Source organism: Balaenoptera acutorostrata, chromosome 1, assembly GCF_949987535.1.
Source record: "Balaenoptera acutorostrata chromosome 1, mBalAcu1.1, whole genome shotgun sequence".
Taxonomy (NCBI): domain Eukaryota; kingdom Metazoa; phylum Chordata; class Mammalia; order Artiodactyla; family Balaenopteridae; genus Balaenoptera; species Balaenoptera acutorostrata.
In genome coordinates this window covers 175,687,073-175,700,798 of record NC_080064.1, presented here as the reverse complement: position 1 = coordinate 175,700,798, position 13,726 = coordinate 175,687,073, and the positions used below count along the sequence as shown (strand labels likewise).

The 13,726-nt window shown below is 45.3% G+C and overlaps 1 protein-coding gene across 3 annotated transcripts in view; it reads right to left on the bottom strand.

Moving 5' to 3' along the window:
* The window catches only part of RAB7B (RAB7B, member RAS oncogene family), a 38,540-nt gene that overhangs the window by 16,132 nt on the left and 8,682 nt on the right, over positions 1–13,726 (bottom strand). For all 3 annotated transcript variants that reach the window (XM_057541072.1, XM_057541069.1, XM_057541064.1), the window contains 2 exons: positions 12,851–13,066; positions 226–351 (listed from right to left, as the gene is read on the bottom strand). In XM_057541072.1, coding sequence (XP_057397055.1) covers positions 226–351; positions 12,851–13,066 — 342 coding nt within the window. The remainder of the gene's footprint in view (positions 1–225; positions 352–12,850; positions 13,067–13,726) is intronic.

Below are 13,726 nucleotides of genomic sequence, written 5' to 3'. Positions count from 1 at the left end.
TGATAATTAGCCGGATTGAGGGACCACTGATGATGGATTCTAAGAAAGCTTTATGCCTCTGGCATTCTGTGGTTCCAGAATTGGAGTATCGTTGAGCCCATTCAACAACTAATTAATTAAGATGATGAGCAATCCTGTCCCACCCACGTCCCTCCCGATATATACTTTTCTGGACGCTCCTGAGTTCCCCCATCCTAGGGGGCAGCCCTGGCAGGTGCCACTCACCCTTGACAGAGCCCGACTGGCCAGCATCTCGAAGGCTTGTACCACATTGATGTCATTCTTGGCACTGACTTCAAAATAGGGAATATCCTTCTCTTTACACCAGTCTTGGGCTACCTCCTGTGGCACCTGCATGAGGGGAAGAAATGATCACTGTTCCTGTGTCCCCATCCCCACCATGATTATCACCATCACCACAGCCCCACCTTCCCCACCACCACTCTCATTTATTGAGAACCTTCCATGTGTCTGTAAGTTTACAGGTGTTATTATTATTTTTAAAATTAATTAATTTATTTATTTATTTATTTTTGGCTGTGTTGGGTCTTCGTTGCTGCGCACGGGCTTTTCTCTAGTTGCGGCAAATGGGGGCTACTCCTCGTTGCGGTGTGTGGGCTTCTCACTGCAGTGGCTTCTCTCGTTGCGGAGCACGGGCTCTAGGCACACGGGCTTCAGTAGTTGCGGCTCGCGGGCTCAGTAGTTGTGGCGCACGGGCTTAGTTGCTCCACGGCATGTGGGATCTTCCCGGACCAGGGCTTGAACCCGTGTCCCCTGCACTGGCAGGCGGATTCTTAACCACTGCGCCACCAGGGAAGCCCCACGTGTTATTTTTTAACATAAGCCAATGAAGTGGCTATTGTTAGCTCCATTTTACACACGAGGAGACCGAGGACTGGAGTGTGTGGGGCTGAGCAGGGCTTGAATACAGCCTTGGCAGAATTAGAGCCCTCTGCACTATCCCATCTTCTTAAGGTCTACACTAGGAGCTTCCTACTGCCATTGACTCCTTCCTCAGTCCCTTCAAAGGGAGGTGGACATAACAGACACTAGCCAGGGAGGGAGGGCTTCCTTCTCCTGAGCTGGCTGACCAGGCCCACGCTGCTGGGCAGAGACTCAGGTCCCTGTTAACCCTTCTTCCCCAGGGTAGAGTCTTTGGAACAGTTGGTAAGCTCCCACTCTGGGCCAGATACTAGGTTAGACATCTGATCATATTTACTCACTTAATCCTCTAACAACCTTGTGAAATGGGTCTTTTTAGCTTCACTTTATAGATAAGAACACTGAGCCTCAGGGAGGTTCCGCAGCTTGCCTCAGATCACACAGCTAAGAAAGGCTGCAGCCAGCCACAGCTCAGTGCTCCCATGGCACCTGCGCTGCCCTCTTCAGGGCACTGCACAAGAATTGTGCTGCTGTTCTGTCTCTCCCACCGGACTGCAGGTTTCTTGAACTCAGGGTCAGGACTTTTAGCTCTTGGCCTGGCACCATGAGCCACTCAGTACAGGCTGAATGAATACGTCTCTACCCAAATGCAAACGCCAGTCACAGTTTGAGGATGTTAGATTGGAGAATGTTCTGGCAGCCCTGTGGGTTACTTCCAAAGACAATTGGTTCAACTGAGTTTAGTCTAATCAATTATTTTGGGGAAGAGGGAATGACCATATATTGATATTTGCTGTGCCTGATACTTTATAACCATTATTTCACTTTAAGGGAGCCAAGGTTTTTCTCCTGGAGAAAGAATCATTCTGCCCCTTTCCCTGAACCCAGGGCAGCCAGGGGGAGATCTGAGACTGTTCCTTGTCAAATTGTCTCCTGCAGGTTCTGGGAAGTCTAGCTTACTGGGATTAAAGGAACCATCACTGTCCCCTGTCTCTTTGGCCTTTGCTGTCCCGGCCTCAGGAGTGGCAGCAGGGCCCAGGGGCTCATGGCTCTCTTTCACAAAGCCTCTGTTGTCCAGTGGCATTGCTCTGGTATTGTGAGGCTCGCTTCCTAAGACTGGAGGGGAGAAACTGGGGTCAGCTAAGCAGTCTGCCCTTTGGGGAGCCCGGATGACACCTCTGGCCCCCCACGCTCAGTCTCCCCGGAGCTGCTGCACTTGAGCAGAGCAGGGAGAGAGTCCAGGCCCTGGTCTTGGCCTCTGATCTCTAAGGTCCTCCTGCCTTTTGGGGCGAGGGGCCCCCGAACTGGCCACGACTGCTCTCTTCTGTGGAGCATAGATGTCCCTGGTCTGGTGAGCATCCAAGAAGCCTCACAGCTCCGGGAAAATCCTGAACTATTTGGATGAAGAATCAAGGATGGCCACATGGCTGATTATTATTTTCCTCACTAGTAACACACAAATAAATAATCATTAGGAATTAACAGGTTGTCATAATACCTTGATGGCATCTTTGGAATCCCAAAGGTTTTGCATCTTTTAAAGTTCTTTAAAAGACCTTAGGGTGGGCTTCCCTGGTGGCGCAGTGGTTAAGAATCCACCTGCCAATGCAGGGGACACGGGTTCGAGCCCTGGTCCGGGAAGATCCCACATGCTGCGGAGCAGCTAAGCCCGTGCGCCACAACTACTGAAGCAGGTGTGCCTAGAGCCCACGCTCCGCAACAAGAGAAGCCATGGCAATGAGAAGCCCGCGCACCTCAACGAAGAGTAGCCCCCACTCGCCGCAACTAGAGAAAGCCCACACGCAGCAATGAAGACCCAATGCAGCCAAAAATAAATAAATAAAAGAAAGAAAGAAAGAAAAGAAAAGAAAAAAAGTTAAAAAAAAAAGACTTTAGGGCAAGGACTGGACTTACCCTTCTCATTGCTCCCCCTTCTTTATATCCTGCCGCCGCCCCGCGGCCACCAGCTAATGAGCATTTTTCCGGGCACATCATCGGTGCTCAGGAGTTGCAGGAAAAATGGTAGTAAATTGCAATGAAGTCAAGTGCCTCTGATTCTCCAAGAGGCAGGGAGAGTCTTCATATGCTACGGCATGAGAAGCTGAAGCCCAGACTGGTGCCCAAGGTCACCCGGAGACAAAGCTAGGAAGACAAGCCCACACCTACAGCCCGATGACCTCTCTGTCCCTTCTCTACCACTGACAGTGACTGGGCCTGCCCAGAGTCCGGTTATGACAGACATTTTCTCTCACTTCTCCCGGCTCATTCTCTGTCTGGTTTTTATGGAGTAGTGATTAAATACACACTCTAGAATGTCAGTTGAGATTGTGTTGCAAATTAACATTCCTTTTATATCCCCTCACCTCTCCCACTCAACCTCAGAATGTCGCCCTGCGAAGAAAATGACCCACACAGCACTTTTCCCTTCCAATTCTAGTTACAGCTTCATGATGTTAAAAATCATCTTGTCTTCTTTTATTTATAAAATAACAGCTATTTATAATTTAGGCTCTGACTGTGGAAATAAACTCAGGGTGTCAGCCGTGGGGACATGGGAAGTATGAAAATTTTGAAGTGTTACTTCCATTGATTTTGTTTTGGCTGACAACATACTATTAACATTTTACTTTCCCTGTTACAATTTGGCTTGTTCATCAGAGGTCAAATGTTTGACAAAATTAGCCCACTTTGCAGACTTTTATTTATGATGCTTTTCCATCTCACATGCATTTTTTTTTAATCAATAAAAATGTAATAGTATTTATTTATTAGAAGAGTAATACATGGTAAAAGTACAAAAAGTATAAAAGCATAAAATGTGAGGGCTGGTCCCTGTTCCCAGAGGTAATTACTGTTAATAGCTTCTTATGTACATTCCAAAAGTTTTATATTACGCAGCTTCTTAAATAATAATTTTTAAAAGTCTTGAACTATGGAAACATAAGTAAAAGAAAGCAAAATATAAAATTTATTCTTCTTAAGAGCAATTATATAAAATATGTATGTCTGTGCTTAAGGATTAAAAAATGTTTTCTATGATTTAAAAATTACAAACCTATTAAAGAAACCTTGGGAAATATATAAACCTGGAAGGGAAAAAAGGAATTACTGATATTCCCATGTGAATATCAACCATGTTAGTCTATTTCTGGCTAATCCTTTTTTTTTAATAAATTTATATACTTTTAAATTTATTTATTTTTGGCTGCATTGGGTCTTTGTTGCTGCGCGAGGGCTTTCTCTAGTTGTGGTGAGCGGGCGCTACTCTTCATTGTGGTGCGCGGGCTTCTCATTGCAGTGGCTTCTCTTGTTGCGGAGCACAGGCTCTAGGCGCACGGGATTCAGTAGCTGTGGCATGCAGGCTTCAGTAGTTGTGGCTCATGGGCTCTAGAGTGCAGGCTCAGTAGTAGTGGCGCACGGGCTTAGTTGCTCCGTGGCATGTGGGATCTTCCCGGACCAGGGCTCAAACCTGTGTCCCTGCATCGCCAGGCGGATTCTTAACCACTGCGCCACCAGGGAAGTCCTTCTTACAATTCTTTACAGGACAGTTCAACCACTCTGGCTGACAAAATCTTTCCACTGAGAACAATGTGACACAGTAGAGAGAGACTCAGATTTGGAGTCAAAAGTCCAAAGTTACTAGGTCAGCTGTAACTATGTGAGCTGAGATTATAAGAGTCAAGGTAACCAATCCCCCAAAAACTTTCTACGGGGTTTCATCAGTTATTGACATATAATGCAGATCAATTCCCCTATTTCATATGAAGAAACTTTTAAAACCACAGATGTTAAATAAGGAAATATGAAATATGCCCTGAAATATCAAAAAGGAGAACCCACCAACTCCCTGGAAAAGGGAAAAATCAACTTCATTAAATATGAAAAATACTTCAATTATTCATTTGGTCAAAAGGTAGTAATCAGCCCCATAAAGTCATAATATATGTTCAGTTGGATTCAGTAAACTTTGCAGACTAATGTTCTGAGTTCATTTTTAGATCAAAAATCATTCACTTGGACCACAGAGCCCCTGGGCCCTCAGGTAGAGAGAAGAAAAGGACAGCCTAGAGAGAAGGGAGCCCCTTTTCCAGGAGTTCAATCTAATCAACAAATGACTGACCTGCTTTTGCCCAAACCCATGGTATCCATATCACTTGAAGGAAATTGCTGGGTGAAACCATAAGTTGCAGTGCCTTAGGATCCGCCAGGTCCGAGGCCTGGGTAACACAAAGGAAATGACAAAATGGCTATTTCTGGAGGGTGATTTAGGTTCATTTGGTTGCTCTCCGTGTGGATATGAATCCTCTCCCCTGTTTCAGTAACGCAGACAAAGTTAACTAAGCTACAGTAGTAATTCTCAACTGAGGGTGATTTTCTCCCCCAGGAGACATTTGGCAATGTCTCCAGATATTTTTGGTCACAACCAGGAGGAGGGGTGTTGCTGGCATCTAGTGGGTAGAGGCCAAAGATGCAGCTAAATATCCTACAATACCCAGGACAGTCCCCCACAACAGGAAATTTCCCAGCCTAAAATGTCAGTAGTGCCAAGGTTAAGAAATCCTGAGTTAAAGCATCCTCTGGGTACCCAGTCCTGAAACAGGACTTGGATAAACAAAAGAAGACAATACTTAAAACACAGAACAGAATATAACAAGTGAGCTGTGTCACATAAACACTGCAGTGAAGTTTTGAAAAGGAGACAAATGTGGGCAACAGAGAATCTGAAACTATGTGGAGGAGGTACAATTATGCTGTTTTTAAAAGCATGGAATGAGGAAAAATGCTTTAGGGAAGAAGAATAGCTTGAGTAAGAGTACAGAAGTGGGAAGGAGCTGGGTTATGGAAGAAACAGCGAGGAGGCGAGGGTGGATGATGCAGGTGAGTTACAGACGAGGGCAAATTAACTGCAGGGAAATGGACTGGCCAGTTTGCTCATGCATGAAAGTACAGAAATGACCTAGATACCTAAGGTCTCTTTCACCATCAACATTCTATGATTCTAGAACAGCGGGTCCCAACTTTTTGTGCATCCAAGTAGCCTTAAGTTATTTCTAAAACTACAGATGCCTGAAGCCCACTCCCCAAGATTCTGATTCAGTAGGACTGAGGAAGAACCAGAACATCCGTATTTTTAAAGCCTTTTGCAACATGATAAATACAATGAACACTGTTGCATTAATATATATGAAACTTGTTGAGAGTAAACACTGAGTTCTCATCACAAGGAAAACGTTTTTTTCTACTTCTATAATTTTTTATCTATATGAGATGATGGATATCACTAAACCAACTATGGTCATCATTTCATGATGCATGTAAGTCAAATCATTATGCTGTACACCTTAAACTTACACAGGGCTGTATGCCAATTATATCTCAAAACTGAAAGAAAAAAAGGAAAATCTGACACAGGCCAGAAAATCATCATTCTGACTCTTTACCCATTACAGTATTATCTGTATTACGTATTCAATGCTTCAGCTGAAGTAAAGTAATTCAACCTATTAACTCCCAACTCATGACTTTCTACTTTAACAATTATCTATGCCCTCTAACTCAATAATTCTGGGAGCCTATCCTAAATAACCAGAAAATAAAACAATGTTTTATTATATATTATACAACAAAGATATGTTATTTTTAACTTTTATTAAAATATAATTACAGTATCACTTTTAATGTCTAAAAATTGAATACAATATAAACGTTCCATCACAGTGAACAATTAAATAACGGCAAACTTATGACAGAATACTAATTAGCCACTAAAAATGACAATTACCTTTTAACAAAATAAAACACTTATAGTAACACTAAGGGAAAATATCAGGATACAAAACTACATATAAGGGTGTGTGTAGGACTCCATTTCTGTTAAAAATAGAGCTTAGAAACAAAACTAGAAGATTTGATTCAAACTGTTAACATTAGTTATCTTTAGGTTTGGGGATTATGGGTAACTTTATTTTCTTGTTTATAATTTTCCATGCTTTCCAAATTTCCTATAAAACATGTATTACTTTTCTAATTGGGGAGAAAAGTTGGCCTATTCTGCTGATATAGGCTGGACAGAAACAACAGTTTGTTCCAAGGCTAAAGAGATTTAAGTTTCAAAAATATATCTATGAATTAATTCTTATGAATACTTATTGAAGGCCAAAAATTTTAAAAATAGATCAAGACCACTAAATTCCTAAATAGTGATGAATGTAACACAGCATCCACATTTTAGAGCTACTGTAAGGAAGCAATCCTATAAACTCATTAGGTGGGGAGTGTTTCCTATAAACTCATTAGGTGGAGATTTGAAGGCACTGTGGACAATTTCCATCAAAGCTGACTGAGCACAGGGCAGGCAGGATCTACCTGGGATTTGGTGACATAACTAACTCATCTCCTGCCATGAAGGGAGCTCATCAGGGCCAAGAGACTACCTACTTTATGGTAAAAGAAATAATGGCAGGATCTGTTGAAATTAACATGCTTTGAAAGACGGGGCAAATATAATCTAGAAAAGTAGTTACTAAAATGGAAAGGTGGGACATTTGAAATTATTGCAAACTCTTAAATATTTCCTGCAAGGATTAGCCAGTAGTGGGGTACTAGGCATCCAGGATTTTCAAAGATTTCGAATATTCTATCCTTTTGCCCCCAGAAGCACACTCAAACTCGTAGACCAGGTGCCTCTATTTTAAAATAATGAAAGTAGGGATGTGGTTAGAGCTATGAACTACCACAATCACAATGTTCAGACGGCAACTGAAAGCAGAGGTTCAAGTAATCCTAACTACATACGTCCAAGTATGCATAATCCCACTGCACATTCCCAGCACACCTCAGAGGTGGTCCGAGCAACGGAGACGCTGGAAGAACCTTCATCTTATTAACCTATCCCGCTGGTGGGACACAGGGCTCAGTCTCTGTTAACCTACAGGGGCTCCACAAACCAAGTCTGCCCCTCCTTCTGGAGGCCCAGGCCACAGCCGTGCAGGCACCTGGAGATCATTGGTAGGAAAAACACTCTTTAAAAATGAAACAAAACAAAACCCAAAAAGACAAACAAACCCGACTTCTCAAAAGCTTTTCCAACCTGGAGTGAGAAATAGTTGAACGCAGTGGCAGAATATCAGGATGTCTGAAAGCCCAGTTTCACCGAGTAAAAGACCTGGAATGCGGCAAGTTAACTCAAAGGCCCGGGGCTGCACTAGACGTGGTGTGGTTGCAAAGACCGCCCAGACCGGCCCACAGTCTGGCCTCTGAACCGGTCGGCGGCCCGGGGAAAGCAGCCCGCGTCCCGCCGCCGGGAGAGGCCTGAGCGGCCGCTGCGCCCCTAATAGACCTGGGGCCCGGCCGACCGCAGACTGCCCACCAGGTGCCCCGACTCGGGGCCGGGAAGCTCGTCCGGGGCAGGCGCGTTACCTGCAGCAGATGCAGCTGGGCCACGAGGCGCCGCGGCAAATGGAGGAAGCAGTCGCGAGCGTTGGTGAAGGCCACGGTCACGGCCGCCCCGTCACCCCCAGCACCCGCCAGGCGACCGCTGCCCCACATCATCCGCAAGCGCTGTTCCCGCGGCCGCACCCTAGCCGACCGGGGCTAACCCGGCAGGCCGAGGACGTCGGAGCCGGAGAAGATCGATCGGCCCCGCCCCTAGCCCCGCCCCCTGCCCTGCCGCGCATCTGTAGCGGGCGGGTGGGGGCATGGAAGCCTGCTCCGGCTCTCCGGGCCTCTCCGCCGCGCCGCCTCACATGCATTTAATTAATTAATTTGTTTGTTTGTTTGCCTTTGGCTGCGCCGCATAGCATGTGAGATCTTAGTTCCCCAACCAGGGATCGAACCTGTGCCCCCTGCAGTGGAAGCGCGGAGTACTAACAACTGGACCGCCAGGGAATTCCCTAATATGCATTTATTTATTCTTTTTTCTTTTTTTTTTAACATCTTTATTGGAATATAATTGCTTTACAATGGTGTGTTAGTTTCTGCTTTATAACAAAGTGAATCAGCTATACATATACATATATCCCCATACCTCATATGCATTTAAAATGATCAATTGTGTGTGTTGAGATTAGTATGTCAGATACATCTTAAACCAATCAAAAATAATGAAGAAAACATAATCCCAATGTTATGAATCAGCAGTAAGTCAGAAACTGCCTGAGTGTAGAGAAAGAATGCACATCCTAGTGAATAAATTCTTCATAGCATAGATGCTAGCAGAACTGTTCTTTCTAATTAATTTTTTTTCACTTTTACCTTGTGTAGAAGGAGTAGGGGTTTTAAGAAAAATCTAAGTCAGCAATTTCTTTAAAATTATCCTGGTGAGGTATTGATTGATTGTGGTAAAATATACCTAAACATAAAATTTACCATTTTAACTATATTTAAGTGTACAGTTCGGTGGCATTAGTACATTCACATCATTGTGTAACCATCACCACTGCTCATTTCCACAGCTTTTTCATCATCCCACATCTAACATATATGTTTTAAATATTCATTTTCTCTTTGTTAAGTAGGAAGAGCTTCCCTATCTTCCCAGCCCACACCTCGGAGGTATTAAATTAAGGAGGGGAACAGTCACTTCCACGTATTAAGATTGCCATGTGCTTTATAGGCATCATTGCCTATAATCCTCAAACAACCTCATGAAATCTGAGTCTGGTCTCTATTTCACAAAGAAGCTGGAACTGGCCAAGGACACACACGAATTTGAGCCCAGAGAAGGTGCTCCTTCCGGTGGCCCTCAGCTCTTATCCACTCAAGCCTGTGCGAGCGGGGACTGTCTCCAGACTGGCTCTCCAAGCCCAGGGTGTGCCTCTCAACGACTGGCGGCAGCCCCTGCTGGGTCTGTGCCGTTTGCGGGCAGCCGCTTCCCAGCCTCACCTCTGGCTCCACGATCCTGGGTCTCTGGATTGAAGTCCCTCTGTTCTCCCCACTTCCAGTTCCTCCTCTCCACTTCCCTGTGCTCATCTCATGGCTGCGAGCACTTCTTCACCTCTGTTCCTCCTGCTCTGCCTTCCTTCAAGCCCTTCCCTTGTCACCCTCTCCAGTGCGGGTTATTTCCACACCCTACTCAGTACAGACCCCAGAGACCTGGTTGGGCTTGCCTGGGTCTTTGCTACTTCTTTCAAACTTTTATTCTTCCTCTCTCTGCAGAACAAAGCTCATCATCCTGCAGCTGGGATTGGACCCCCTCTACCCCTCTGAGTCATCACCTATGCCTCCCATCCTGCCAGGTACCCCCTGATTCACTGAACACTTGCAATCTCGTGAAACTTCCTCTGCACGCAGCCCCCAGCGCTCACGAGAGCCTCACACTTCCTTCCCCTGCAGCCGTCTTCACCTTCTCTCCACTCAGCCTCTCCTTCCCAGGCCCAGACCCAGGGCCTCCATTGTCTGGTCTCCTTTCCCCTCCCTCCTTCTGCCCTGTTCCTCAACCTCTGACAGCCTCCTGGCTCTTCAGCCTCTTCTTGTCTCTCCTCTTTCCTCCATGGGTTCTCAGCGAGTGCCCTTGCAGCTCTGTTCTTCAGCTACTCTTGTCTGGAAAAACCTTCCATCAGGTCCCTGGCTTTTACCCCATGTACCATTGTTGAAGAAAAACACAACATAGACTCCACTTCAAACTCCTGGTCTCCCTGAGCCCTTGGTGTCACCCATCAGTTCTGGTCTTTGTCCTTGACTAGCTCCTTCACCTGTTTCTCTGCAGAGTAACTGGCACAGCTTCACCATGATTCTTGAGATTCCTCCTGGGCTCCCTTCCTCCTCTCTCTCAGCAGAAGATGGTGCCTCTTATTTCACTGAGGAAACGTCGGACTCTCAGTCTTGAACTCCCTCGACTGCCCACCCCACGACTTGCAGGTATATGAAGCAAGATGTGAAATGGAAGTTTTGGCAGAGACACTACAGTGTGATTGATGCCAGGTATCAAGTTGGTTGGGAGACAGACCACCCCTGGGACTGTGCACATTTCCAAAGGTTCATGACCAAGAATCTGCTAGACGACTCTAACACCCCTGGCATGGATATAAAAGGATTGAAAAGGAGGGTTAGAAAGGATTTTTTGGGGGGGTACACCCCTCCTAAGAGGGAGACCATGTAAGGCCTCACCTCTGGACAAAAGAGGGTTTCAAGGAGGCCACTTGGAAAGGTTAACATATGACCCCTGGAGTTTGGTGGCTACAGTGGATTGGTATCTGATTGCATCTGAGGGATTTAAGGCAAAAGGCAACAGGGCAGAGAGAGGACAGACTGCACTGAGAATGAATTACCCTTGGCCCTACAATGGAGCCAGAATGCACGGTGTGTCTTATGAAAGAGAGGCGGGCTCCACAGAGAGCTAGGCAGCCTGGAGCTGTTGTAAACCCCATCAGGAAGAGTGTCTGCAGGAGGAGGGGACCCCATGGAGTGGAGGATGGCTCTTAAGCTCCTAAATTAGGAGTTGAGGAAGAATATGCAAGACCCTTGTCAGGGGAGGTACAGTTAAATGTTCCCAGTGGAGGCTTCTTAGGACCCAAAAGAGTAATCCACCAAGAGACAGCTTGAAATACCGGACCGGGAGAGCACAAACTATCTTAAGACAGTACCAGTCAAATAAGGATCTTTTCGCTTCTCCTGACCTCTTATCCCTCTTTTTGCTTCATTCCTGATGGGCTCTGAAACCAAAATTATCCTGAGAAGGGGAGGAAGTGTAGACACATAAAGTTGGCAATGAGATGCCCCTCCTAGACCACAGTGTTCTCACTTGCAGCTGGCCCCAGTGGGAAAAAGAGAGACCCCTTGGCTGTGAATGAACTTAGGACTTTGATTCTTATTTGAGATTGGATATTTGTAATTAGAGAATTGACACTAAATTTGCAACCTGAAGTTACCATAGAATTGATGACTTCTAGATTTCTATTTCCAGCACAGACTTCTCCTTTGAAGTTTCATTCTTATGCGTTCTAAAGCCTACTGGTCATCCCCAATTAGTTGTTCTCCAAGCTCCTCCAACTCAGCATGTCAGAACCAAACTCATCTCTCTCTCTGAACAAGAGGCTCTTCTTTATGGAGGTAATAGCTTAGTTGGAAGCACCACCATCCATTCATCCACCCACCCATCCATCATTCCAAGTGATGCCTCAGTTCTCCTATCACTTTTCTCCATTTGAACACTTGTGAAAATGTGGTTCAAATATGAACCCCATTTATTTTCTCTATTTGAAACACTAAGACAACTTGTTCAGACACTCTTTTTGGTGTCCTTTGGGCTTTGTTTGGCACAAGAGCATCTTTTATAAATTGTCTACTTTTATTCTCTTCTCATTAGTAGGCAACGATGAACAGAGCTCTACTCAATGCCACTGCCATGGTAAACACCTACATAAGTGTGGTCACTGCAGCCATGGAGCAAGCAGATCATTTGTCAAGTGGTTGGCCAGATGATATAGAATATGCTTAAGCTAATAAGAAATAAATACTGTATTACTACTTTCCCAGAAAATTTGTAGTTTCAAGAATTCATAACTGCAGACCCCCTATCTGACCCTGGGTAGAAATACTGTTCTACAGGTTAATTCAAATCCCACCTGCCTACTTCTGGTGCCTTCATTCTTCCATTCCCTGTCTCTAGACAAAATTGCCTTCAAAATTGCTCACATCATGCTATTTCTTACCTTTGTTCTTGCTGTCTCTTCAGCCTGGAACCCACTTCCTTATAGGAAGCCCTTTCTATACTCTGGGCTTGAGTAGATAGATGCCCTTTCACTATGGTCCCCAAATATCCAAGGTGTATCTCTATGATTGCTTATGATTTATCTTATTGTATCATAATTGTCTTTTAAATTATCTGCATCCATTACTAGACTGTAAAATTCTTAAGGTAAGGACTATGCCTGATTCAACTCTGTATGTGTGGGACTTAACTCAGTGCCTGGCATATAGCCAGTCCTCACATGTTTGGTGAATGAATGGATGAATGAGTCAGCGGTACCTGCCGGTCTGCCAGATCGATCTTGTTCCCCAGCACCACCATGGGGTAGGACTGCTCCATTGGAATGGTTTTGGCTAGAACATCACCCCTCCAGGTTTCCAGGGCTTCAAAGGTCTCCACGTCAGTGACATCAAAAGCCAGGACGCAGCCATCAGAGCCTTTGTAGAATGTAGACACCATGGAGCGGAATCGCTCCTGTCCTCCTGTGTCCCAGATCTGGAGGGGAAGAACAGAGGCTCCATGGGGCTGTGATGAGTGGCTGAAGGTAGGCCCAAACAGGTCACATCATGTCAAAGCTTCCTTTTCTGGGTAGGGGGCAGATAGCCCTGGCACAGGTGCATGAGGTCCTTTCACACACGGGCATCACACACCCTGTCACCCATGTACACTACAGAATCTCTGCACTAATATTTAACATCCCAAGAGTACTTTCACATCTGAGTCCTCATTTTCCACCTGGGGCATCAGGACAGGCATTGTTCTTCCACCTGATAGATTTGGACCTTGGGAGCGACTTGCCCAAGTCCACTTGGCAATTTTTCCAGGGAACCTGAGCCTTAGGGGGCCTCTTAATTCTGGATTGGTGCTCTCCCTTCTAGATCAGGGATCAGTAAATTTTTCCATAAAGGGACATATAGTAAATAACAAGCTTTGCAGACTATATACCTTCTGTTGCCACTACTCAATTCTGCTGTTGTACTGTGAAAGCAGCCATAAGACCGTGAGTAAACAAACGGGCAGGGCTGTGTTCCAATAAAACTTTATTTTCAAAAGCAAATGGTGGACCAGATTTGGCCCATGAATTAAAGTTTACTGATCTATGCTCTAGACTCTTCTAGCTCCTGGTGCACATTGCTGTGTGAGTGGCCGTCCAGG